This window comes from Lampetra fluviatilis, chromosome 35 (genome assembly GCF_964198595.1).
Source record: "Lampetra fluviatilis chromosome 35, kcLamFluv1.1, whole genome shotgun sequence".
Classification (NCBI taxonomy): domain Eukaryota; kingdom Metazoa; phylum Chordata; class Hyperoartia; order Petromyzontiformes; family Petromyzontidae; genus Lampetra; species Lampetra fluviatilis.
The window spans coordinates 5,666,007-5,693,157 of record NC_136309.1 but is presented as its reverse complement, the minus strand read 5'-3'; the positions used below and the strand labels follow the sequence as shown (position 1 = coordinate 5,693,157).

Genomic DNA, 27,151 nt, shown 5'->3' with positions numbered 1-27,151 from the left:
GGCGGGTGTACACAGCTGTACGCAGCATAACGACCCCGCTCTCCTCGCATTGTGTGTGTCACACGGATGCTTGACCGCGTGCAACGGAACGCGCGCTGGACTTGCAATCCGGAGGTCGACGGTTCGATTCCGTCCCCTGCGGCGTTAATGGCTTCACCGCAGCGAGTCGATCGGCGGGTCGCGCGCAGTGGGGGAGAAGCGTGGGTACGCTCCCACTTATTCCAAGACGTCTGGCCAGTGTGGAAGGGGGACAGGGCTCTCAAAAACACCTCCGGTGGAAGCCCTTCCGCCAGCAGTGTCGTGAGCAGCTAATCGCGGGGCTGTACCTTGGACGTTGTGCACGCGCTGCTTGTGACCAGCGCGATCCGTTGTCGTTGCGCCGTGGTTCTACGTTGCCCTCCCGCCCCCCCCATTCTGTGCTCCCCGCCAGTGGCGTAGCACGTTCGACACGGGCCCCCCGTGCCGGGTTTAAAAACGGGGCCCAATGTAGCCCAGCACCCGGGGCCCCCCGAGGACCCATGGTCCCCAGTGCGGTTGCGCCACCTGCGAACGCTCCACAGCTACGCCGCTGCTCCCTTCCGCCGAGCCGCACTGCCCGGTGTGGGGAAGCACGGTCAAATAAGCCCCAACGACCCGCACGGCGTGGGGAGGCCCTCATCCAGCAGTGGATTAGCAGAGAGAGCCGTACGTGTACACGTGTACAACGGCGGTTTCTATTATTATTTTAGATGTTTGCAGGTAAGGCCCACTGAGCTAGAGAGCTCGTTTTCAGAAGTGACCTGGCCACAAATGATCGCTCGACGAACTGGCGTATCACGTGGAAATTTATAGCAGCCAAATACTCTGAACGCATGTCGATTTTCAATGTGGAGGGAGAGAGAGAGAGAGAGACATGCAAACTCAAAATATACAGGCATCAGGGTCGGGATCAAACCCACAACCTCCTGCATACCAGGGGAGGGAGTTAACATCTCGCCAGCGCGGTACCCCACCGGTTGCTTTGTGGAGAGGCTGGCTCCCTCCACGGTAATGCAGAATGTACAGCGCTGACTTCGAGTGAAGGGCAATACACAATGACGAGCACTATCACGTGCGTGTGTCCGACGAGAAACACGTTGACGTGTTGACTTTGACACGGACATGCTGTCTGTGACGCGCGTGTGAGTCAGCGCGAGTTCACGCATATGTCGCGGGGCTACGCGTGTTCACGATTGCGTGCCGTCAGGGGCAGCAGCGCAACCTGAATCTCACTGGGGAGACAAAGGCGGCCGGGCGTGGTGCTGGCCACACACCCCCTAGTGTGCCGTCCCCGGCCTTCACAGGTGATACTCACTAACAGCACTTGCCCCAACAGTTTGTTAAGGCTATACGGGGGATATATTCGTTGGGTCTTTCGGTAAAGTCACGTAGAAAGGTTCAAAGAAATAACAAAATAACCAAAAACTACAGTGTAGTTTTACGAATGTGAATTCCCGCAGTCACGAAAGCTTTAAGTCAAGATGTATACGGGAGATTTTTGCTGCCATTTTGTCGGCAGTTACTTAGCATAATAAAACTGTGAAAAGAGGAGAGAAGTACATGTTCTGTGAACGTCGTCGTCGTCGTCATCATCTCTCTGTATTATTGATCACGTGCCTTTTACGCCAGAGGCAAGACAGCGTCTCCGCTTAGGCTGACGAGTCTTTTCAGAAAACGAGCATGAAGTGCTCGTAATGTAACAACGTCACATACGCACATCCACACCAAGGCACACAAACATACCTCTTTTAGGCTCAACAGACTGATGGGATAAACGCTGTTAGCGAGCTCCTATTAAGGCTGGCGCGGCACACGATGGTGTGGGTGGAAAGCACCTCGCCCGACCACCTTTGTCTCCCGAGCCAGGTGCTGATGTGAGGCTGAGTCGACGAACCGGTGTTGGCCGTGAGCGGGAATCGAACTCGGGTCCGCTGTGTTTGGAGCGCAGTGCGATAACCACTGCGCTGCCACTCTCCCAGTCAAAGCACGCACTCACATGCACACGGACGACACGCGGACACATGCACACACGCCAAAATATACACAGACAATGCATGTGCACGCTGAGATGTGGCCATGGCTGAAATGATCCGTTTTAATGCATTCCGATGGGTTTTTTTCCCTGTGCTAATTGCGTGCGGTGCATGTATTTTCTTACCCACACTACCACCCTACTCCCAGCAGCATCACCACCAGACTACTCCCACCAGCATCACCACCGCCAACACCACCACTACCCTCCTCTCACCACCGTCCCCCTCCCCACGAACTCACTGGGGTCCCTTGCACTTAAGCGGGCACGCATGATGCAGCTCGCAAGCATTGAATTAACTCCGGGGTCTCGGAGGCTGCCTCCCACGCCCCATTTACAGAATACTAATGCGTCTTGGTGTATGATTTGCTCACGCCTGCACAAAGTACATATTATCGCAAACATTTAAACGGACGCTAAATATTTCGTCATAATTATCACCGCGCGCGTCTGTGGCGCGTCGCCTCCACGCTCCGGTGCCGCGTCACATTCTGGCGACGGTCCCTTGACAGACGCACGGACGGACGGACGGACAAATGAACGAGCGCTGGCTTTGTCGGCACTCCGAGTCATCACTCCCCGCTCTCCCTCTTAAAACTTAGGCAGCTATTAGTGCTCACTGTGTGTCCATTAACGTTCATTAAAATGCAGGAAGGTCACTTCGAGTGTGTGTGTGTGTACATAACTTTATACATAGCACTGCGCATGAGCCGGTGTGGGTATTTTAATTCACGCGATTTTACCCGCTTAGGTTTCCGCGGTCGTGCCGTACGACTCTGCGGTGCGTCTTGGGGTTGAGCCGCGCATTGTTCGGCTCGGTGTCTGACGTTTTGCTCCACGTGCCGTGAGAGCTTCTGTACAAGAAAAAAAAACAACAACAAAAAACGCACGCCCTGAACACATCAAATTTGTTCCCACACTTATTTCGGCTCAATTTCAGCTCCTGGTTAAAGTTCTGGCCAATGCGCCGAGTGGCGCTCAGCGCAACCCAAAGATGCGCCACCTTCGGAGAGCTACGTACGAACGCGATGAAAGGGGTTAAAATGAGACGTTGGAAAAGGGTTCACCAACCTCACGCTCGGCTCATTGTGAATCCTCGTCATTACCTACTCATCGCATTACCGAATAAGTGCGTCGATGTCGGGGGGTCGTGGGGGCGAGGAATGAAACAATAAGTGCTGCCGGTTGCACAGTCTTTACACGGTTGCCCATCACGCCGCTATTCCGTTCCTGACGAAGCTCCCGGCGCGTCGAGGGAAACGTCGGACGTCGTGCGGAACGACTCGCGGTGCGGCCCGACCACGCGCGCCGTGCCGCTCGCCTCGCTCTAGCACCTCTGCGACCGCCCGGGCACGTGGAACTTTGCGCACCGGCGGGCAAGGTGCGTCCCTGTGGCACGCAACGCCTGCCGTTGGCGTTACCACGGGGAGGCGTCGGACGCAGAAGTGAGTACAGAGAATAGTTGGCCAGGATGACGGACGCCTCGATTTCATGGCCACCAAGTACCAGGCTTTGCCAGGTAACCAAGCGTAGGAACAGCGTAGTTTAGGCCGAGGAACAGCAGCAGGGCGCCGGTCTGTGTCCCCTCGTTCCGGCAGTCACAATGCTCCATAGGTTGCGCCCCTCTGCTCTGTCTGGCCTGCCGCCGCCGTCCCCCCCACTTGCTTCTGGCAGCCGCAGTGAGTGGGGATCGGAACGCGACCCTCACTAACGGGTGACCGAATAGCTGTGGTGATCCCGTTCATCGCGCTGGGTGGACAGAGGCAGTGGCGGAGGATTTGAGAAACTTGCACCATTAGTTCAACCGCCGCACTGCGAGACAATCACAGTTTAAACATCCCACAGAATTGTATGAGCAGTGTAATTATCTTTGTTTTTTGTTTTACTTTACACTCAACATGAAAATTGTCTCGTCAATACTTCACCGTCAGCGTCTATACAGCTTACAGCGTTCTCAAACAGCAAGGGAAACGATGATAGCGTTGAGCACGTGAGGCTCTGTGGCCAGAGGAGGTGCCCGCTTCTTGCTGGCGAACAGCGGCGGCTGTTGTCGCGCACGCGAGCGCAAAGCGCACCTAGCCTGGCACGGCCACCGCGGTCACGTCGCCGTCACTTAGTGGCGGCTGCGGCGGCGGTGTCGCGCTATGTTTGCCGAGCACGTCGGAGGCGAGCGGCCTGTGGTGGGGCAGGTGGGAAGGGGGGGGGGCGGTGGAGGGGGGGTGCGTAGCTGCGTTATGAATGTGGTGCCGTACAGACAGACGTCGACATCCCCCCTGTGTACGCCAAGACGAGTTATTCTGCGCCGAGGCAACTTCTGTTTGAATTACTGTGTCTGCCCGTAATGAAAACGGAGCAACACAGAACATACAAATAAAATCTTCCATTGATTTTTCTTTCATGTTTTTTTTTTACCTTCTCATTTCCCCTCTCCCCCACCCCCAGCTCCCCCCCCCCCCCTGCCCCTCCACTACCCAACTCATTTCAGACGTGAATTTTACCAACTTCCAGAGACCGGCGTTGAATACGGGGGTGGGGTCAGGGGCGTTGGGGGGTAGAATTGATGTCGTGTTGGTGCTGCGGAGAAAGCGTATTTGGGTGTTGGGGGAGGGTCGTCGGGAAGGGTGTGTGGAGGTTCTGGTTGCTCTCCCTGAGCGAGGGATTGAATTCCAGGCGATTGCACTGCAGGGCCAAACGCTTGTAATGAGGCAGACGAGGAACCGCTAACGAGCGCCGCGATGGCCAAGGACGGCCGCTAATGATGCTAATAACCCTCTCTTCGCTGCCTGAAATCCTGTCGCCACTTTTAGCCATCCCTGGTGCTCACCAGAACAAAAAAAAAAAAGCCTTTTTTCTTGAGTCGACCATCACCCTATAAAAATCTTTTTAAATAAAAAAGGATCTCTGATTTCAATCGCTACATCGTGGGCTCGCGGGAGGTGGTGGCGGCTCAGGGGGGAGGTCCTTCATGCAGCAGTGGAATGACCACGGCTGGTGATGATTTGACTGACCGAACTTTAAGCTCAAGTGAAGCATCAGCCAACTGGGGCGGTCTGCAGTAATGCTGGCGTAAGCGGAATCAACGCGACGTTTGTTAAACGTTCATCTTGTCGTGCATTCTTTATGTCCGCTTGTTAACGCAGGCAAGCCTCCGTGTTGCGAGCGGTACGATTGGGTTAAACGTTCTCCCTCTCCCCAGAAAGCATCGTCACGCCGAGCTGAGCCCAGCAGAAATTGCCTCTGTGCCGTCAGCTGGTTTGCAAAATTCTAAAAGAAGCCCTCTCTCATCTTGGTTTGTTTATGTGCGTGTTTAGGGACATCTTGCAACTTGCATAACAAAAGCCGGCATGCGCAATTGTTATTATTAATGATTACTCTTGTTTACCCAGGAATGGCTCACCGAGTCTCAAGACTATTATTCGGGAAGTTCCTGCCAACTCTTTGGAGTAGGGGACGATGTTGGCCTTTCTTGCACAAGCGTTACTTCCACTCCACCCTGCCGCTACCCCACGCTAGACCCCACTCCACCCTGCCGCCACCCCACGCTAGACCCCGCTCCACCCTGCCGCCACCCCACGCCAGACCCCCGCTCCACCCTGCCTCCACCCCACGCTAGACCCCGCTCCACCCTGCCGCCACCCCACGCTAGACCCCGCTCCACCCTGCCGCCACCCCACGCTAGACCCCGCTCCACCCTGCCGCCACCCCACGCCAGACCCCCGCTCCACCCTGCCTCCACCCCACGCTAGACCCCGCTCCACCCTGCCGCCACCCCCCACGCTAGACCCCGCTCCACCCTGCCGCCACCCCACGCCAGACCCCCGCTCCACCCTGCCTCCACCCCACGCTAGACCCCGCTCCACCCTGCCGCCACCCCACGCTAGACCCCGCTCCACCCTGCCGCCACCCCACGCCAGACCCCCGCTCCACCCTGCCTCCACCCCACGCTAGACCCCGCTCCACCCTGCCGCCACCCCCCACGCTAGACCCCACTCCACCCTGCCGCCACTCCACGCCAGACCGTGTGACGTAACATCAGCATCCTTCTGCTCCTGTCCCGCGCACCTCTCCACTCTGCAATTCTCTCCCATCACCGTTGTCTTTTATGAAGTTTTGTAACCTCGCCCAATTCAATACATGTAGAATTTTCTGATATTTTTGGTTGAGGCCATTGGGTCCCACGTTGTTGGGAACGGCTCTCGCTGTCCGAGTTTTTGACTGTGTTGGGAACAGCTCCCGCTGTCCGTGTCGTCTCATTGGCGCACAAAGCAACATCCTGCGACACGGGTGCTACTCGCTAACAGCACTTGCCCCAACAGCCTGCAGAAGCTACACGGGGGGGGGGGGTGTCTTTGCTTTCGTATTTTTTTTAGGAGCCTCAATCGGTGCTTGTGAGTGGAGATGAAACAAACCCTCTCGCGTTACCTACACAGGTACCCTTTCATCAATCTGGATTTCATATTTCTCCGACGATGCCATTTGCGACAAATGGTACCCGTATCACACGCGCCCACCAGCCACCCCGAGTATCACGCCGAAGGTCAGGTTGGCACCGAAAGGTCGAGCACCCAATTCCATCGTTATTTGACGAGCGCTCCTATTCCCACTCGGGGTTTTGTCTTCGTTTTTTTTTGTCTTTTCGCGTCTTGCCATGCGTACGCTCGCGCGTTCTCTTCGCCTCGTGTACGTCGGCGTAATTTCCCTTAGTGAGACGTTCCAACTGTTCATTGCCTACTCTGGGTCCGAGTGGAAAATTGGGGCTCTTTCTCCGCAAGGAAAAAAATGCCATCGTTTTCGAGTGACCATCGCGCCGTCTCTCCGCGATGCCGAGCGATGGTTTAAAAAGCGCCTCCGTCTGTCTGCAACTTGGTGGGGGTGGAAAAAATATCGCGATGCCACCCCCCGTCGCCGCCGTCTCAACCCACGCCGCTGCTTCCACATCCAAAATCCGCCGTCCCCCCCCCACCACCCCCCACCATACCGACCATCACGCGGTAAAGTAGCGGTAGCAGACAGCCAGCTACAGGCTAGGGGCCCAGGGGGTCCGGCTAATGGAGCATGCGACGAGTAGGTGCCAGGCCCGTTAGCGCCACGCTCGCGCTCTGCACTTCCTCGAGCCAGCCCAGCCGGTCAGGCGACCCAATGTCACTCACCGGCTCCTCACATCCCACCTAAGTGTCTTCCTGTATTCTGCGTTTTACCCTCCGTCTTCCACCACTATCCCGCCTCCCTCACTTGCTTGCTCATCTCTGATCTTCCCGGCCGCCCTCTCCACTTGTCCCACTTTGTTGCTCCTCTCTCCACGCTTGCTGCCTTCATTTCGATTCAATTTTTCCCTTTCCTTTGGCCACGTGTGTCCTAAAAAAATAATAATCACCGAAGACTCCTGATATGAGCCGCGGGGAGCGTGCGCGCCAAGGCGCTTACCTGCTCCCCCGCATTCCCCGCGTCGTCCCTGCATCTCCTCGCTCAGCCGGCCGTACTTCGCCCGTGGCTCCTCGGGAGAAACCCGCCTCCCGTGCTCATGGACCCTTCCTGGCTTGGCGCGCCACTTTTTTGAAGGCGCATCGGTTTAAGTCCTCACATTTATTCATCCCAGCTCGAGCGTTACATTTTTAATTCGCGCATTTATTGGTCTCATCCGTCCCCTCTTAAAACACCCTGCGCTTTCGTTTTCCATTTTTTATTTCGCTTTGAGGTGGCGCGCGCGTTTGCGAGTGCGTGTGTGCGGAGAGACGCTCTTCCCCGCCACGTCGCAGGGCTCCTCCGCGTCCGCTCCGTGCCCCGCCGCCGACGGCCGTGCCGCGACGGAACACGAGCCGCTCGCTTCTGGCGACATGACAAACCAAAAAAAAACGAGGAATCCCAAAAGAAATCACGCACCCGCGTGGAGCCTGTGGCGCTTTCCACCTGATGTGTGCGTTAACCTCGGGAAGTGCGCAGTGAGCGTTGCGGGAGACGATGGGTGGCGCGGTGTTGGATGAACGCGACGCATCGTGTCCGCAGATTCTGTGCGACCCTTTGATCGTTGGGGCCGGTCATCTACAGATTTTGGTCGCGCGTGGCAACACAACCCCTTAGACCAGAATGCCGTTGATATTTGATCCCCTTCATGAGCATTTTCGTGACCCCCATGTAAGAGACAGATGGACGCACAGACGGAGCTTAATGCATTTGCGTTTTCAACCTTATTTATAAAGTGTACAAAAAAGGATCATTAAATAATCACGTTGACATCGTTAGAAATATTTCAGGTTTTAACTTAGCCAGAGGATCAATTATCGTGTGTGGGTGAAAATTTTCTCCCTTCTAATTAAAAAAAAATCAAAAGCCAAATTGCAAATGTAATTAGACGTTTTCTCAGTGCCATTTAATTAGTCTGATGTCTTTCCGTGAAGGAAACACCTAAGTGAAAGATATATTTTTGGGTATTTTTGTATCCCTTGATATATTTTACCTGGGGCAATGTCACTTCTGTGCGCTATCAAGCACGGCGCGTAATTAAAACGAGCAGCGGAATTTGAATGAGGACACAAAAAAGGAGTGCTTTGCTGATCTCCGCACGACCTCTTGTGCGTTAAACTCGGAGGCTACGTCTACAGAGGGCAGATTCCAGCGGAGCTCATCAGCGCACACCCAGACGTGCTATAGGGGAAATATCCTCTATTCTCACTTAAATTATTCATAAATTAAAGCATTCGCAATTTACATTTTCACCATAGAGCGGTGGTGGTGTATGTGTTATGTGTTCCGGTGTGGCTTTGTCAAGTCGAGTAGCAGTCAATTTTATTTCTGCTTGAAACTACGTGTGGCACCTTCCTGCCACAACTACTGCCACTCAAAAGGCGCCATCATCATCACGTGATCACTCATTCACATATGAACAGACCATTCTGTACGATGACAAAAAAAGATATGTACTCATCTTCTTGGTTCTTTCGGTAAAGTCACGTAAAATGGAAATAATAAAATAATAAAAATAAAACATAATACAATAATTCTCACGACGTTTCGGCCACAACGCAAGCAGCCGTCCTCAGGTGACTTTACCGAAAGTACAAAGAAGATGAATCCCTGCAGTCACAAAAGCTTTAAATCGAAAGATATGTACTATCTATAGTTGTTTAAAATATAAAATGAAAAGCCAGTTGTGACTTTTAGCGACCGACGTTGGATTCCCAGACATGGCTAAGAGTAGTGGAAGTGATGTCTGGACGTGTTCTCACCCCACTGCCCCCACCATCACTAAACTCGGACTCAGCAGCATTTCACTATCGTCATCGTCATAATAATAGTTGACTCGCTTATCCCAGGAAAGCCACACTGAGTTGTAAGACTCTTTTTCAGGAAGGGTCCTGCGTTGGGTTTACCTTTAAGTTGCTTTCAGCCGATGCACAGTGAATGTTTATTGTCCACGTGGGAGGAGACCGGAGCAGCCGGAGAAAGCCCACGCACGTTCAGGCGATGCGTCAACTTGCTGAACAGCATACTCTTAGTTCTTTCGGTAAAGTCACGTAGGTAAAAAATGAAATTAAAATTAATAAAAAAGAAAAACAATAAAATCACGACGTTTCGGAGGCAACACAAGCTTCCGTCTTGTGTTGCCTCCGAAACGTCGTGATTTTTTTTATTTTAATTTCATTTTTTACCTACGTGACTTTACCGAAAGAACTAAGAGTATGAATCCTTGCACTCACGAAAGCTTCAAATCTAGAATTGCTGGACTGCCTTCTGGCGAGCCAGAGCACGGCACCACGACACCTGTGTGTTAGGATGGGGATGGTTGAGTGTTGTATTTGTTTGTGTGTTTGGGTGATTTGTTTACCTTTCTTGTACTTTGCACTCCTGTCATGTGTTTGTGTTGTTGTTGTTGTTGTCGTAACGTTCTTACCCACCCCGACTGGACGTATGTGACAAAGAGCTTCATAGCTCATCACGTTCCTCCACGGTGCCAGATTACAGGCCACATGCATAGCCACCTTCGGTCCAGTGAAGTATGGCCTTGCAACTCGCAAGGCATGCAGAGGGCAGTGATGCATGTGGCCAAATTAATTGGATTTTGCATGATGGTGTGTTTAATGAAATCAATATCAAACGTACATTATCGTTGATAGAGATTACATCACAGCCTTGGCATGGCTTATGGCAATGTGTGTTCCAAAGAGTGGGGAGCGGTAGTGCAACGATTAGCATGCTGCGGTATGAACCCGGCGACCCGAGTTCGATTCCCGCTCACGGCCAAAACCGGTGACGATTATCTGAACCGGTCCTGGGCCTTCCCTAGGTCGGCTCAGCCTCAAATAAGTACCTGGTGCGATGTGTAAACATCGCCACTGGGGAGACAAAGGCGGCCGGACGTGATGTTGGCCACCCACTCCTTCGTGTTCCGTGCCGGCCTTCATAGGTGCTACACGCCAACAGCACTTGCTCCTGCAGTGTGTTAAGGCTATACGGGGGATCTTTGTCTGTGTACGTGCCATGAAGCGTTTGCTACGGATGTGTCGATCGGCACCCTGGATGCCCTTGAGAGCGAGACGTTCCCATTCAAGGGGTATTCCAGGTGCAATGTGTTGCCGAGTTCGTAGCGCGGTGTGCTGGCCGTTACACTACCGCTCCCCACACAAATACAAAAAAAAAGATCCCCCGTATAGCCTGAACAGACTGTTGGAGCAAGTGCTGCACCTATGACGGCCGGAATGGCACACGAGGGAGTGGGTGGCCAGCACAACGCCCGACCGCCTTGTCTTCCCAGTGGCGATATTTACACACCGCACCAGGTACTCATATGAGGCTGAGTCGACCAAAGGGAGGCCCCTGACCGGTTCAGATAATCGTCACCGGTGTTGGCCATGAGCAGGAATCGAACTCGGGTAGTCGGGTATCGTAGCGCAGCGCGCTTAACCGCTACAACTCCCGCTCTCCACACAAATACAGAACACTTACACACACACGCGCATACACACACACGCATATCAAACGCATAATGACACATGTACATACATTTAAAATCCATAACTTACACTGTATGTATTTATACAATGAATATCACACCCAGTCACACACACAACAACAATAATAATACATCTTCATTACGCGAGTGCCGTGTGCGAATGGACGCCTCGGACGCCTCCCGTGCACCCCGCGTTCCATCCCAAGGGATTTTGCAGGTGAATATATTTCAATAAATTAAATCAAAAACAATCTTCCGAATATTCGCAAAGTAGACTGCCCGCCACCCGAGGTTTTTTTCTTTTTTGCCGCGAATATTTTCCTCCCCGTCCTCTCTCTCGATCTTGACGACTTCTTGGCAAAACCCCAAAAAAACTAAAATAAAAAAACTCTAAATAAATCCTGCACCGAGAGGCAAATGTGGTGAAGTGTTCAACCCGTAATTCCTTCATTAGTTTAATAGCGGAGAGTTCCGCCACGAGGTGGATAATTAGCAGAATGGCTGATTAGCAAACAATACGGATGAGAGATCGTGGTTGGGTTTTGTTAACGAGGGCCCTGTTAAGAGGAGAGGCCAAATCGTTAGCGTTACAGATGACTCTGGAGTTTGGCGCGTGCACGCCTCCGTGGGCGCCCACGTGTGTGTGTGTTGTGTGTCTTATGTGTGTGTGTGCGCATGCTGTGTGTGTGTGCCTTGTGTGTGTGTGTCTTGTTGTGGTGTGTGTTGTGGATGTGTTGTGTGTACAGACGGCGCCGCATCAAGAAAGTAAGAGGAAGGGAGGAGAGCAAACGCAGTATTATGTACACACATGAGTGGAGATTAACAGGTCTCTTTGGGGTAATTGGACTTTAAAATGTCAGGCTATTGCTCATAGGTTAAACAAAAAAAAGGGCAGGCTGCAGCCATGTGCAGATTGCTTTCTACAGAAATTAATCTTCTGCCCATTATCACCCTATTTCTGTAGTTTTCGTCTCTCCAGTCTCTCTCCCCCCGCCCCTACCCCTAGTGATGTTATCCTGTTCCGTCCGTCCTCCACCATTATCTACTTATCCGTGGGTTATCTGCCCCTTCGATCACCCCGCATCTTTGTTTTGTTGCCCGTTGACAAGGTGCAACGCCATGGGCACGGCGCGGTTGGGAGCGAAGGGAGGTGGTGTGTGTGTGTGTGTGGGGGGGGCATGTAGCCAGCTGCCCCACCGCCACCTCCCACACTGCCCCCCCCCCATCTGCCGGCGACCCAGCGGTGAGCTCTGGGGAACAATTAATTGGATCATAGGATGACTCGCTCCGGCGCACCGATCATGCAGATCGGAGCTGGCACATTTAAAAGTTATTTGTGGTCGCACGGCGCGGTCGTGATTACGTTTTTTTCGCGAGCGCCCCCCCCCCCCCGCGTTCGTGTTCGCTCCCAGCGTGTTGGCCCTGCCAGCTTCGAACTCTCTATCCTGAAGCCCTCTCGTCGTGGCCACAGCAGCAGACCGCGGACGTTGTCATTTAGCGCCTGAATGTAATTCCCCGACGCTTGAGAATAGAATGATTTGTTGCACAACTCACAAAAACCCGAACTTTTTATATCTCCCGCAGAATAAATTGACAGTTACACCAAATATTTGCACTGGGAGTGGGCGGTCAATCGGTTAGGGCGGACATGTGACGGTCGGATTTGAGACATTGTACTGTGTTTGCTTGAAATGTAGTACGTTTCCAACGGCGGGGAGGGTGCAGGGAGGGATTCCTTCGCTACCCCTTGCCGTTCTCCGTAGGCCTTGCAGTCAGTGACGCCAACCCCACCCCCACCCGCACATGATCACGGGGAGTGCATGTGCGAAGTGCAGCCACGGAGTCGCGTTCTAATAATTAAATAAATATCGCTCCGGGTGTGTTGCAGCGTTGGTCCCAAATTGCCCCGGTTATATTCTTCCGTGGTTGTCAGCCCTGCCAGGCTGACCCCGTGTTCATCTGCACAGCTCGCGGTGTTAACTCACTTTTCTCCACCTCCGCCTGCCACCTCAACACGCTCGCACACTCAGGCACACTTGTGACTCCCTCTGCCCCTCTCTCATCTCCACCTCTCTGTCGCTGCCTTCCCATATCTGTCTGCACCCCCCCCCCCCCTTTACCTAGTGAAACGTGCCTTCAATAAGGTACCAAGAATTATCGTGGCATTTAGACAAAGGAAGGTCGTATTGTTTGCTGCTGTCTGGGCCGAGGGTTTGCCAGCGAGCCGGCATGCGCCACCGCTGTTTTTTTTTTTTGCGCCTCTTCTCTTTAAGACGACGTGTTTTTTTGTTTCCACGCGTGCCGCCGGAAGCCCAATTAAGACCTTGTAATCACACCTGCCTTAACGTGCAGCCTGTAAAGCGATCGTTAGCACGGAAACGAGCGGGCGCAGCGCAACTTAACGCCAGTCCGCATCCTGGCTCGCGTCAACGGCGCTTCCTTCGCTCGCGGGCGGACAGACAGCGCCGGGCGGATTGTGGGTAATCCATCAAGGCAGGGAGCGAAGATTTTCTCCGCGGGTTTTTTCGAAAGGGAATTAACAAATGATTCACCTACGGGCGGCCATTTAAGGCCTGATGATTCGGGGATCAGCTTCTTATGGGAACACTGCGCCTTTTCAGGCGGTTTAAGTTGACTGCCGAGATTTAATTACGTAGCAATTCCACTGTGGAGGAGGTAATCTATTCCCGTTATGCATAGACTGAGCATTTGCTTTATGTTTGAGCCATCGGTGTGATCTTTTCATCCACGAATCGATTGATACGTTAACTCCCTCGCTGCACTGTGGTCCTTTTCAAGTTTCACTGGCGATACAAATTGAAAAGGAAAGGGGGAAAAAAATTGCACGCACACAAACGCATGACAAATACACACACGCGCACGCGCTCACACATGCACGACAACCACATGTCCACACGCACACAAACGCATGACAAACACACACTCGCGGACACACACACACACGCACGTGCGAGCATGCTCCCGTTCAATAGCTCATTTTAATAAGCACACCACGTCCCGCGGCATTTTCATAGCGCGGCATTATATTTTTTTTACTATTTAAATACCCCCGCATAACTGTTGGGATTATTTCATAAGCCCAAGTTGGAGGGCACTCTTGAACAAAGGCCACGCCACACTCTACACACTCCACACACACGAGTTTGGAGTCGACGTTCATCACAATCGTCTCACTCCGCTGCACCGTCCGCAAACGGAGCGATGCGCTTAGATCAGGAGGCGTTCGCGGACGATGAACGAGCGTCTACGTACGTGGGAGGAAACCGGAGCCATACGTGCGAGGGGGCAGCACTCTCTAATGCCTTCGCAGATGGAACAGATGGAGATTAGTCCACATTTGCTGTTCTGCTTGGTCTTGGTGACCCAGGGTATGGCACCCACCTTGCCTCCACGGTGCTAGATTACAGGCCGCGTGCAGCGTAGCCACCGCCGCCCGGCGCATTGCGAACTAACCTCAGAAAGTCTGCAGATGCTGCTGGATAGGCCTGCTAAACATGTTAGAAATATCATGAGATGAATTTCGATTTAAAGCTTTCGTGACTGCAGGGATTCATCTTCTTGGTTCTTTCGGTAAAGTCACGTAGAAGGCAAATAATAAAATAATGAAAATAAAACAATAAAATAATTCTCACGACGTTTCGGCCACAACGCAAGCAGCCGTCCCCAGGTGAAGAACAGGTCTGTTGGGAAGACAGACCTGTTCTTCACATGAGGACGGCTGCTTGCTTCTACGTGACTTTACTGAAAGAACCAAGAAGATCATGAGATGAGTTACTGAGTATTAACTCGTAGGGGCGCCACGGTGGCTAGGAGATGTTAACTACCTCGCCTGGTATACAGGAGGTCGTGGGTTCAATCCCCACCCCGTCCCTGATGCTTGTACCTTTTCAAAGTTTGCATGTTCTTCCCATGTTCGCGTGGATTTTTCTCCGGCCCTCTGGTTTTTCCCTCCACATTTAGAAACATGCGTTTTAGAGTATTTGGCTGCTATCCATTTAAACGTAATAAGCCACTTTTATTTGTGGCCAGGTCGCTTCTGAAAATAACTATATAGCTCAATGGGCCTTATCTGGTAAAATAAAAAATAGTTATTTGTAGATTAGTTTGAATTCAATCAGGATCCTGCTAACACCCGGAATCACGCCGCAAGTCAATTGGTCCCAAGTAGTCAAGGTCAGAGGGGTTTCCTGTTAACCAAGTGAGCATTGAGGCACTGGTGCTAACCTCGCATTTACAGCCCCTGAGCCAGTTGTGGAAATTTTGCATTCTTTGATGGGGGCGAGTCTCTTCGTAGGATAGCCACTGTTGACTTCCCCGCGAAATTGAAATGCTTTCATCGACCCCTGGCAAGATCATGGGCTGAGTCAACTCCCAACCAGGAATTGATCTGATGGCCCGACCACTGAACCACGTGGCTAGTACAGTGAAGTAATAATAATAATGATGATACTTTAATTGTATACAGCGTCATTCATGCTTAATGGAATCCCATTACAGGCTGCACATTAATTATATATAAGGACCAAATCCCATAAGCAGCCACTACTGAGCAAATAAAAACCCTACAACTACCACGCAAAACAAAAAAAAGAAACTCATTAAGAAATGGCACCGAGACAAAAAGCACAAGTAGGGCTTGGATGCTCCACTGGTGAGTGTGGGGGGGGACCTTGCAGATCCTCCCGGTGATCTAACCAATGACCAAGAGCCGCCAGTCAATTGTAGGCCGCCCCCCGCTTCCATGGCGTGATTGGTGCCGTGCGCCACCGCTCGCCTCCACTAGCCACCGCGTGCCATCGTGCGCCACCGCATGCCATCGTGAGCCACCGCGTGTCATCGTGCGCCACCGCGTGTGGTTTTATTAAAAGTTTCTGTGATGTCCTCTCGGGTGCGTGTGTGCCATTCAGGGGTCACACGCTTGCGTTCCGTTAATGTATTCCCGGCACGCCCAGCTCGCTGATTCCCTTCCAGCGCATCTGTTCAGCGCTTCGGTGTCCTTTAAAAATAATGCCAGGAATTCCGAGAACTGGTCGGCCCAATTTAGGGCAACCGGGATGCCGAATTGTACCAGGAAGACCTAGTTCTGGGCAGCGTAGCATCAGCCTCTCTCTGTCTAAGCCATCTCGCCAGACTGTGTGATGCGGCTGCTTCTGATGCTGCTGCTCATGCTGCCATTGTGTGATGTTTCGCAAAGTAGAAAAGGTAAATGTTTAAATTTAGAAGCGTGCATTTTTCCGGTCCATCTGCCGCTTGCTCAGAGCATGATTTGAACAGAAGACGCGATTGCTGGAAGGTTTAAGTGCAGCATTAATGCGCATCAGCAGGATACTGGCAAATTATGTTGTCAACAAACTGCAGACCTTGTTAATAACATTACACTTGAAGCACACAGCTAGGCCCTCCCGAGTCTAATTGGCGCAGCGTAATTGTTTACCCTGCCGAGAAAATAGGGTTAAATTCATTAAGTTTTCAGGTAATTTCATTTGATGACTTTTTTTTTAGTCTTGACAAATTTGTCTTTGGTGTTTATGAAATTACACGTGTACATCTGTGACTGCGAGGCTTAATTGGATGGGCCTTAATTGTGTGACCGGCACGAGGCCCCCCCCCCATCGGACTAAAAGGCGTTCTTCACAACGGCCCAGTGGACATTAAATACTTTAACCCTCTCCTGCTCGTCGCCCGCCATCGCCACGGGCAGCGTGAGTCCGCCACGGCGACTAACGCAGGTTAATTAAGAACCGCACCGCGACGAGGATACGTCCACAATTAAATTAACAGCTGCATAAACACCTCTTCTCGGACGCAGCAGCTCGTCACAACCCACAGTGTCAAGTGTATGATAATCCGATATGAGCTTCCTAACCGTGCGCCTAAAGAGTTTTTTTTTTAATCTCCCATTATAGAAAATTGATTTTTACAGTCGGGGGGCTCGCACGGTCGTTTGCCAGTTTAGGGGTCGGCGGTGCACGGCAGCCGATGGCGCACACGCGCGCCCGAGCCTTCCAGAGGGCCCTCTCTGCGGCGGTGTACCACCTCGTCCTTGCGTTCAAGGGCCTGCGCACGGCGGGGTTAAAGATCGTTACCTTCCCGCAAGCAAAAAAAACAATTATCCTGACTTGGCTTCACGTAAAATTGCTGAAATTAGGAACCGTTAACCGGCTTGGGCTAATGGGCGCGAGGCCGTAATGAATGAAATTAAGCATGCTTATGCGATTAGCAGGCAAGGTGAGCCGCTATAGATTTGTGCCCACGCTCAGAATTATGTCAACAACGGCAATTTGGCGTCACGGCGAATGCTAATCAAGACGGTTTCACATTTTATTTACCTTTCTCTTGTCCTCCAAAATACCGCGGAGCGATGTTGGGCTGCCGCCGGTCGCTTTGTCGCCTTTTGACTCATAAACTAATTCGCGTGATTGCGGAGAAAGAAAGTTTGGAGACGATATTCGCGGGCGTGCGCCCAGGTAACCGCGATGTGATGGAACGTGGGGGCGGGGGGGGGGGCTCACCGCGACCGGGGGCACGTCGCCGGCTGCCTCGCGATGCTGTGCATCGTTTGTAACGATTTTGACCCTGTGTCACGTTTGTTGGTGTCTGTCAATATTTGCCAGAGTCGATGAGCCGGCCGTTGAGAGAATGCAGTGCTGGGATGTGTCACAGCCCCCTATTTATGTGGCCTCCGCGGCAGCAAACGGCTGGCAGAGTGATGGCTGCTCTGAGCTCCCAGCACAGTGACCCTGGTTGGATTCCATCGTCCGTTATAGTCGAGGGTCTCCTTGAGGTCAGCTTGGCCTGAAATGAACTCTCAGTAAGCCACCCCCACCGCCCCCCACCCCGGACGAGGGGCGTTGATGGTAACGGTGTTCTGCTGCTGGGAAACTGTTTCGTGAGCTGCGTGCGCGATCACCAGTGGTGTGTCTGCCGTGCTTCCGTCTGCAGTGTCGCATTCTCACGATTGCGAGGCGCACCGACTCCCGTGACTTCATTCGGGTACAAGTTAGAGGTGCATTCTACAGTCCAGTGGCTGTGCGTGCATGTGCGTGCATGTGCGTGCGTGCGTAAGTGGGGAGCGGCGGCGCGGTGGTAAGCGCGTTGCGCTACGAACCCCGCGACCCAAGTTAGGTCCCCGCTGACGGTCAACACAAGTGACTATTATCTGAACTGGGCCTCCCCTAAGTCGACTTAGCCTGAAATGAGTACCTGGTGCAGTATGTAATCATCGACACTTGGGAGACAAAGGCGGGCGGACGGTCTTCATACGTGCGACTCCCTAACAACACTTGCCCCAACCAGTCTTTTAAGGCAACACAGGGGATCTTTGTCTTTGTGTGTTTAAGAGACCAGATCTATTTAACTCAATTGACACCGAGCACAAATTTGAGGTGTGTCATATTTTCCGGATGAATCTTATGAACCCGGAGAACACGGTGGTTGGCACCGTTATGAACGCGTTTATATCCGGCTGCAAATTTACAACGCTTCTGCCCATCGTTACTTTTGTGACATCCGCTGACAACGTCGCCAGAGTCTCGCACCGTGCTGATATCGCGCGGACGCGTGACCACCGGCGACGTTTGGTGTTGACGCAGAGGAGCTCGGGAGCCAGCCCCCTTTTCCCCTCTGGGTCAGAAATCAGCCGAACTTTTGACGCAGCGCCAAAGCAGATCATCCTGAGACTCGAATCAGGCCACCAAAGTCCTGTCATCGCATATCACTTTTTTTAACGCAAGGTAGCCGCAGCCTGGGCAGACCTGACCCCTGTCATGCCCTCGCTTGGTCTGGTGGTCAATTAACTCCTGACAGGGGCTTGCGCTGAAGCAGCTGCTGCTGTTGCACCGTGGTTGTCAGGACGGGATGAGTAGCGGTGTCCTCAAGTTCACGCGGTGCCCGCTTATCCTGGTGGCGGTGGCAGCGGCGGTGCCTTCCATCTCAAGAGATGCTGCCGTGGAGTAATGGTTGACGTGCCGAACTTGTTAAGCAGCGGTATAATTAGATACGCCACAGTTAGTGGATCGGCAGCTCGCGTGTGTTGTGGGGGAGAGTGTGGATAGTGCCACCTCTTCCAAAAGACGTCGAAGGCCAGTGCGGAAGAGTAGGCCAAAAATATCTTCCAGTGGGTCTGTCTCGAGCTGTAGTGGAGGCCTTTCCGTCAACAAAGGTATCAGCAATCAATTGCGGGGCTGCACCTTTATCGTCTTATCCTTGGGTTTCAGGGGTCCAGGTTGACGGAGCGGCCTCCCCCCCCCCCCCCCCCTCCCCGCCAGCGCCGTGCTCGCGCGCGCTCCCACGGCGAGGTGTCGGGCAGCTCGCTCCCATAACGACCGAGATCGGCCCAAAAAATGTTGGGAAATATCCGACGAGTGTAATTAGGGTTTCTTTGTGCCGAGCGCGTGTGCCGCGTGGCATGTTTCTGCAGATGATGTGTTTCCATGGAAATGCAAATCCTCGCTCGCGTTGTGCACAACGCAGAAGCATGAGCATGTCGGCTGCGAGTGACCTCCTGCCGCTCGGCTGGTTCACCTCATCACGAGGTTTCGATCGTCAATCACTCTATTAATTATTCTAATCAGAGAGGAGGCTCCTGAAAACACATCTTACCAAACCAATCAACAATGTTGTTGATTGCCTCTAAATAATGAGCTCCCTAGACTCATTGCTACGGCGGCGTAACGGTCAGCGGCGTACTGGACTCACCTTCCAGAGGTCACCGGTTCGATTCCATTTCCTGCGGCGTGGCAGTTGACATTATGGGCAAGTCTTTTTTTAAAGGTTGCATGTGATTGGTTAAAGAGTGGGTCCCGTCCATCTCTTACAAGACATCTGGCCCACGCCGTACACAGTCTGCCTTTGCAGTACACCACCGAGAGGGCCTCGTGCCAGCGGCGGTGCGAGCCAGCGATTGCAGGGCCGCACCTTAACACGGTCGGTCTCTCCGACTCACCACTCGGGGGGGGGGCGGGGGAAATCGCTCTCCTACCCAACTCCTTCTGCGTGCCCGCCGTTGTCTTAGTCCGTCGCGGCGCAAGGTTGCCGGCGCTCGTCGGCACGTCGTACTCCTCTCCCCCGCTTCGACCGTTGTGAAGATATTTCCGTCGGGCGAATTGCCCCGGGGAGCCGCGGGCTTCCATCCTGCCAGCGCAGGTGACCGTGACGTGCCACGGCCCCACCAACAAACCCCCCCCCCCCCCCCCGGCGCCTAGCGAGGCAGATTTTTTGCGTAGATGATAGCGAGACGTGTAACGCTACGCGCAGAACAACAAATTAACACGTGGGGTGCAGCGGACAGCTCCTGCGGAAGCCTCGCCGCGACTCTTATTTAAATATATAGCGAGTTTGGACAGTTTCATTATTCTTTTTTTTTTAAACAGGAAATAATGTAAAGCAGCCTGCTAAAAAGATCAATTTGTATGTTGTCAAGGCACGTGTCAAAGGCAGCCACCTGAAAATTAATGCACCTGAAGCGTTCAGGTTGGGAAACGGTGTTTCTTGATTCCGTATCAAAACATGGAACATTAATTTAGTTGCTACCGGTTCCCTTTTTCGTGAACATTATTCTATCAGGCGTAGAGGCGGAGGAGAGTGGGTCACAGTGCCGTCCCCGCTCGGTGTTCGAGGAGCGCGCGTGGCGACGGCGGTGCTCGGTTGCTCCCGGCATAAATCATTTTTTTGTTGTTTATGAAATTCCACTCGGATTTCACTTACAGTGTAAACTATATACGGATTAGGACGCATTTGCCGAAGATTTGGTTGGGGGCAGGGGGGGGTGACGGTAAATAACAAGCCACTTCTAAGCGCGACCTCGCGCTCTCGGATTTGTATTCATTTCGGAGTCTTTGTTAATCAGAAGGAATGGGCTCGCAATGAATTCTTATTCATCTTAATAAACCGTAAGTGCCCGTGCTGTGTGCACGCGCCCGTTTCCGGACCGGTGAATTAAACCCTTAATAATCCATTAGAACCGCCAATCAGCCGGATACTGCTTTGGCGAGAGTTGCTCATCGCTGAGGTGGGAACGCGCCCGCTAAGTGTTCAGCCCATTATAACACTTCAATGCTTTACAAACACTTGCTCATGCTTAACCTTTATTGACCTTCCAATTCACCGTACCGTGCCCTACTTCTCTCTGCGATCGCTTTTTTTTCGGCTTAACGGCCTGGGCTGACCTGGAGGGACGGGGTAACGGAGCGAGGTCACGGAGGTGGGATGGGAGCAGGAGAGCCGGATATTCTCGCTTAGAGGAGGGGGGGGGGCGTGGGGTTGGGGGACGTGGGGTGGTGTGGGGGCCACGGTAATGAAAGCAAAGGAGGTCAGAGGTCACGTTGTGCGGGGTCAGGAGTCTCGGGCCAAAAGGTGAGACAACCCCGAGTGCCCTTCCCCCCCCACCCGTTGCTAGCGCACGTGAACCCACGGCTGATCGAGCGCGGTGTAAACGCTGAACGTGGGTCGGTTGGTGAAGATCTGTGCAGAGATTGGTTCAGATGAGGTCAGTCGGTGTGTGACGGGTCTTTTGTGGAGAGATGTGTGGTGGGCGGAGGTAGCGGTGGGGGCGGGGGGAGGATGTTTCAAGCGGTGGCGTTACACGGCGTGACATTTTTGGGAGGTTATTTTTATTTATGATTATTATGATTTAGTCTTTGCCGTCGTGGTCGGCTGGTCAGGAACGCCGCGCACGTTGTAGAGGGGGCGGGCGTGGGCGGCCGTGCGCGCGCCGGGTGGCTCGGGACCGATTTCCTTGTCGGGGAACCGAGCCGTGGGACCTTCCTTGAGACGCCGGGTTCAGGCCCCGGGGGAGGACCAATCAAAACAAACGCCGCCCGAGCCGTCCGGGAAAGGCTTGCCACGCGCGGCGACGGCCGCCGAGTTTGATGGGCTCGCCGCGGTCACCAATGGCTGCGCGGGGAAGACTGCCTCTTCGGGATCGGTGTTTTGCGCTCTCGGCTTTTGGTTGAAATTTGTGCGACAGGTCATTTTTTTTTGCACCGCCTCTCGCAAGCCGGCCACGCGTGGGCCCCCATGGGCGCCGAGGCGAAAGCTCTGAAGGGATGGAGGTGCTCACTCCGGCGACGGGAGAGGGGGGGAGGCTGACTCCTCGCTGCGGGGTGCAGAAGGCCCCCCCCCCCACCCCACGACTGCCGCGAATTTTTTCTGCTTCGCCCGTTTTTTTATGGTGCCGGTGATCGTAACGTGAAGGGAAAGAGAGCAAGCACGTTCGGAACAGTCGTGCGTACGCGTGGATTCTGTCACGCGTTCCAACGGGGCCTCCGTTCTGGGGTGGGGGGGGTGTTGACTGAGCAATGATGACGTCACGTTACAAGTCGTACGGTAAGGTGACGTCATGCATCAAATGTGACGACGCGACTTCGGGAGTGGAGGCGATCGCGTGACGTAGGGCGTCTTGTCTGGCAGGGCGAATACTTTTAGCGCTGCTTTTTTTGGCGCCATTCGCTTTTTTGTTACGACCCATTGATTGAGTTTGGCCTGTATTCTATCGGGCGATTCCCTAAGTAAGATCACAACTTTTTTTGTTAATCTTTATATTTTGACTTCAAACTTTCGTGACTGCAGAAATTCATATTCTTGATTCTTTCGGTGAAGTCACGTAGATAGAAAATTAAAATAAAATAAAAAATAAAGCGAAAAAAAACACGACTTTGCGATCGAAACGTCGTGGGTTTTTTTTGCTTTTTAATTTAAAAAAAATTCTATCTCTGTGACTTTACCGAAAGAACCAATAATATAAATTCGTTTCTATGGTGTTCATTTTTACGAGTGATATCACGTCCCCTCCCCCACCGGTTCTACCGCATTGGCTCTTTCAACCTTGGCGTGAAAGTCCGCGGTTTGCGAATCGAACACGAGGAGACCGCTGGCCGGGCTCGTTAAGGGGGGGCTGCTGGGAAACGCAAAGCGAAGGTTGCAACGGGCGTCTGCTCGGGCTACGTGGGCACAGCATCAGGACAAATAGCACGTCGAGGCATTCATCTCGCGACGCAGCCTGCACGCCATTCCCCGCATCCTGCCGTGTCAGCGGACCCTCCTCACGGATGAAAGCAATATTATTTGGACTCGAAAATGTCAGCTGTCTGATTGCAGCGAGCGTCGAGATGTCTACCCGGACCCCATCCTTATTTTATACTTTCCCCCCGCCGCCACCGCCCACTTTGTAATTTCTCTCCCGGTCATTTCATTTTCAATACGGTAGCAATCCTGCGGGACGGGAGACGCGGGCACAACATTTTTTTTTCTTTCTTACGCCCACGAATACCTCAAGCGACACTTAATCTGTTTTGTGTGCCGAGCGCGCGCGGTATTTGCGATTAAGTTTCACGAGGTAAACCCTTGCGCATTTCCCTTAAATATACACATAAACTGATCTGTCTTCTTTTGGCCTCCTTGTTTAAAAAAAAAAGGAATAAGATCATAAAATGTAAGTAAGCACGTGTCAGATGAGATTACATCTTTATTAATCACAATAAAGTTTACCCGCCAGCGTCTCGGGATTAACTGATGAAAAGGATGAATATTAAACATTCATACGCGTTGGCGCCGCAAACAAAGGAGCTTTTGGCCTGTAGGTCTTCTCTGCATATATTTCACTTTAAAGCTGTGTAAGAGGCGGTTATGAGTTAATGAAATGCAGGGACACATCTCATTTCATCTAATCTAGGGGAAGCGAACACTAAAACCTCGCGTGCGTGTGTCTGAGTGTCTGTGTGCGCGCGCGTGTGTCTTGAGTGTGTGTGTGTATCTCTGTGCGTGTGTGTCTTGAGTGTGTGTGTGTGTCTGTGCGTGTGTGTCTTGAGTGTGTGTGTGTGTATGTCTGTGCGTGTGTGTCTTGAGTGTGTGTGTGTATGTCTGTGCGTGTGTGTCTTGAGTGTGTGTGTGGCGGCGGCGGTAATTCTAGGCTCAGTCTCATGAAAGGTGCTATTTAAGTTTCTGCCCTCCGGATGGAAGCACTGTGCCGACCTAACTGCGATGCTCATATGCGCGTGTGTTTTTATTTTATGAACCGAGAATAAAAATGAAAAAAAAAGTTTTGAGAACAGGATATTAAAACTGTTCCGTCACTCGCTTTCACTGCGTCGCTTCTCAATACAGCGGCTCGGAGCGTTCAATGTGCTTTTTCTCAGATAAACCTAACGGTAGTTGGCGTGGATTTAAGTGCCGCGCCTCGCCTGCGGTATCCACCGCTCATAGCCCACTTGCTAAAGGCCCACGCTGGTCAGGTGCTAACGCAATAGGATGATCGGCATTCCAAACGTATAAACCCATTGGACAGCGTGAAAAACGTTAAGACGATTAAAAGCGTATTTAAATACTGTATTAAAATTGATGTCAACATTGCGCCCGGCTTGAATAAGCATTGGGAGCAACGCAGGCCTAAACCAGCGGTGGGAATCAATAATAGTTTGAATGCCTTTTGAAAAATCCACTGCTGGATGAAGGCTGCCCTGCGCTGTGGCAGTTCATTGGGCTGTTTGATCATACCTCATCCCGCTGGTTCGTGCCTGGACTCGAACATCATCGGGTTCATCGTGCGGTGCGCTAACCACGGCACAAAACATCAGCTGAAAACGAAGGTTTTGTGTGCTCCGTAGACAAAATAGAATACACTGACCTCTGTTCTGTATCTCCACCTAAAAATATGCTTTCAATCATTCGACCTTTTGGTCTTCAAGAATTAAATAATCCAACAGCATTTGTTTAACCGGACGTGTTGTAGATTGGTTTCGACCTTCTGGCTCGCATCAGCTGAGTTGGATTGGTGCACAAACTAAACTCCTTATTGACCGTGGGCGGTTAGAAGCGATGCTGACCTGGTCAGTGGAAGGTTAGAAGCGATGCTGACCCGGTCAGAGCCGCGGCGGAATGACTCGCCACATCTTCCACCGATTCGCGGGCAGCATCCACAGCGTCCAGAAGCTGGAACGCGCCCCGCTCGCTCGCTCACTCATCGCAGCGCACCGGTGCCCGAGCGGGTTACCTGACACGGTCCCTCCGCCCTCTCCGCAGACGAGGTGGCGCCCTACTTCAAGACAGAACCGGCGCCGCTGCAGACGCACCTGGAGGGAAACCGACTGGTGCTCACATGCCTGGCCGAGGGCAGCTGGCCCCTGGAGTTCAAGTGGCTCTTCAACGGACGCGAGCTCACCGGATACTCCTCCGAATACCGGTACGTCACGCGCGCCCGGCAATGGACGGATTCAGGTGGTTGGGGGGTTGAGATTGAGGGTGGTTGGGGGGTGGGAGGGGAGGGGGCACTATAACTTCACAATGTCCTCCAACGTGGTTGGGTATTTTATGAGCAATGGCGTGACTTCCACGTTCCTATGGCAGGGGCAAGTATCTCCATAGGACAACCTTTGTTGACTTCCCCACAAACTAGGAGTTATTTAATGGACCTCAGACGGATGGAGGGATGATGGGATGAGGGAAACCCCAACCAGGATTTGAACTCTCAACCTTCCATAAACGTGGACAAATTTATATCTAAATAGTTGAGTCCTAGTTGGTTGCCATACATGCCATGCAAAAGAAGAAAGGCACTTTATGATCATTCTCATGATTACCCACATCTCCAAAGCGTCCAAAACGTACATCTGCCCTAATGGTGCTGGCCAAGTGGTATCAGCAATGATTAATCCATTGCTGGATGGTGGCTGCCCCCCCCCAAGTCGTCGCAAGCTCTCGTAGCTTGTGACGACGTTTACGTTCCCCAAACAGGGCCTCCACTCCGTCGTTCCCATCATTTGTCTCGTTTACCCTTCTGTCGGCGCGCTCTACCCAAGCCCATACTTACTTTTTTTACCGGCCGACGTAGACAAACCGAAAACATCGATTCGTACATAGGCAATGCGATGCATGTATCGTGAGCTCCAGAACCGATATTGTCCAATCAGTGTAACCCCTCCCCCACCGTTGTTCTCCTTGGAAGTAGCGATTGCAAGGATGAATCGGTGAATTGATTAAAATCTCTTCTTAACGTCCATGATGCATGCGCTGAATCGAGCCGCCAAGAACACGTTCCTGCCTGCACGCACCGCATGAACAAACAAACTAAATCTATCTGCGTGTCGTTACCGCGACCCCTGAACTGCGACCCTGAACTGCAACCCTGAACCACGACCCTGAACCGCGACCCTGAACCGTGACCCTGAACCGCGACCCTGAACCGCGACCCTAAACCACGACCCTGAACTGCGACCCTGAACCACGACCCTGAACCACGACCCTGAACCGCGACCCTGAACCGCGACCCTGAACCGCGACCCTGAACCACGACCCTGAACCACGACCCTGAACCACGACCCTGATCCACGACCCTGAACCGCGACCCTAAACCACGACCCTGAACTGCGACCCTGAACCACGACCCTGAACCACGACCCTGAACCGCGACCCTGAACCGCGACCCTGAACCGCGACCCTGAACCACGACCCTGAACCACGACCCTGAACCACGACCCTGATCCACGACCCTGAACCGCGACCCTGAACCACGACCCTGAACCGCGACCCTGAACCACGACCCTGAACCACGACCCTGAACCGCGACCTTGGACCGCGACCCTGAACCGCGACCCTGAACCGCGACCCTGACTCGAGTTCTGGAGGCGGCCACCGTTCGTCGCGCCCGCGATGTACTGGGCGTGGAATGTTCCATCAAAACAAAAATCACCCGTCTCATCTGACCTGACATTCAAAGCCGAGTCAAGCGGCCGATGACATTCGCCTGTGGATTCTAGGATTGCAGATTCCACCGGCTTGCGTAATGTTAACCGTAATGCGTGGGGGTTTTAAATGTGGCTTGGGTCGCCAGCCTAATCTCCGAAGTGGCTCTTAAAGAGGCCATGCGGAGAGAGTATGTGTGTGTGTGTGTGGATTAGCGGTGCTCTACCGAGTGTGGTGAAACTGTGTGCGTATTTCTTTGGGGAAAGTCGGAGCGAGTTGACTGAACGGCGAGGGATTGGAAGAAGCCCTCCTGTGCCTCGCTCCGAGGTTGTTCCCTGCCAAATCTGATCGCGCCTCACTGTGATAGGAACCTGTACGGTAATGGAGTGCAGCTCTTACTGAGATGGGCAAAAAAATTTAAGAGGACACACATATATAGATATAAAGAAGGGAAGCAA

The 27,151-nt window shown here is 52.8% G+C and overlaps 1 protein-coding gene across 1 annotated transcript in view; it reads left to right on the top strand.

Moving 5' to 3' along the window:
- The window catches only part of SDK2 (sidekick cell adhesion molecule 2), a 315,464-nt gene that overhangs the window by 190,390 nt on the left and 97,923 nt on the right, over nucleotides 1–27,151 (top strand). The window contains exon 2 of the mRNA XM_078872818.1: nucleotides 25,035–25,194. Coding sequence (XP_078728944.1) covers nucleotides 25,035–25,194 — 160 coding nt within the window. The remainder of the gene's footprint in view (nucleotides 1–25,034; nucleotides 25,195–27,151) is intronic.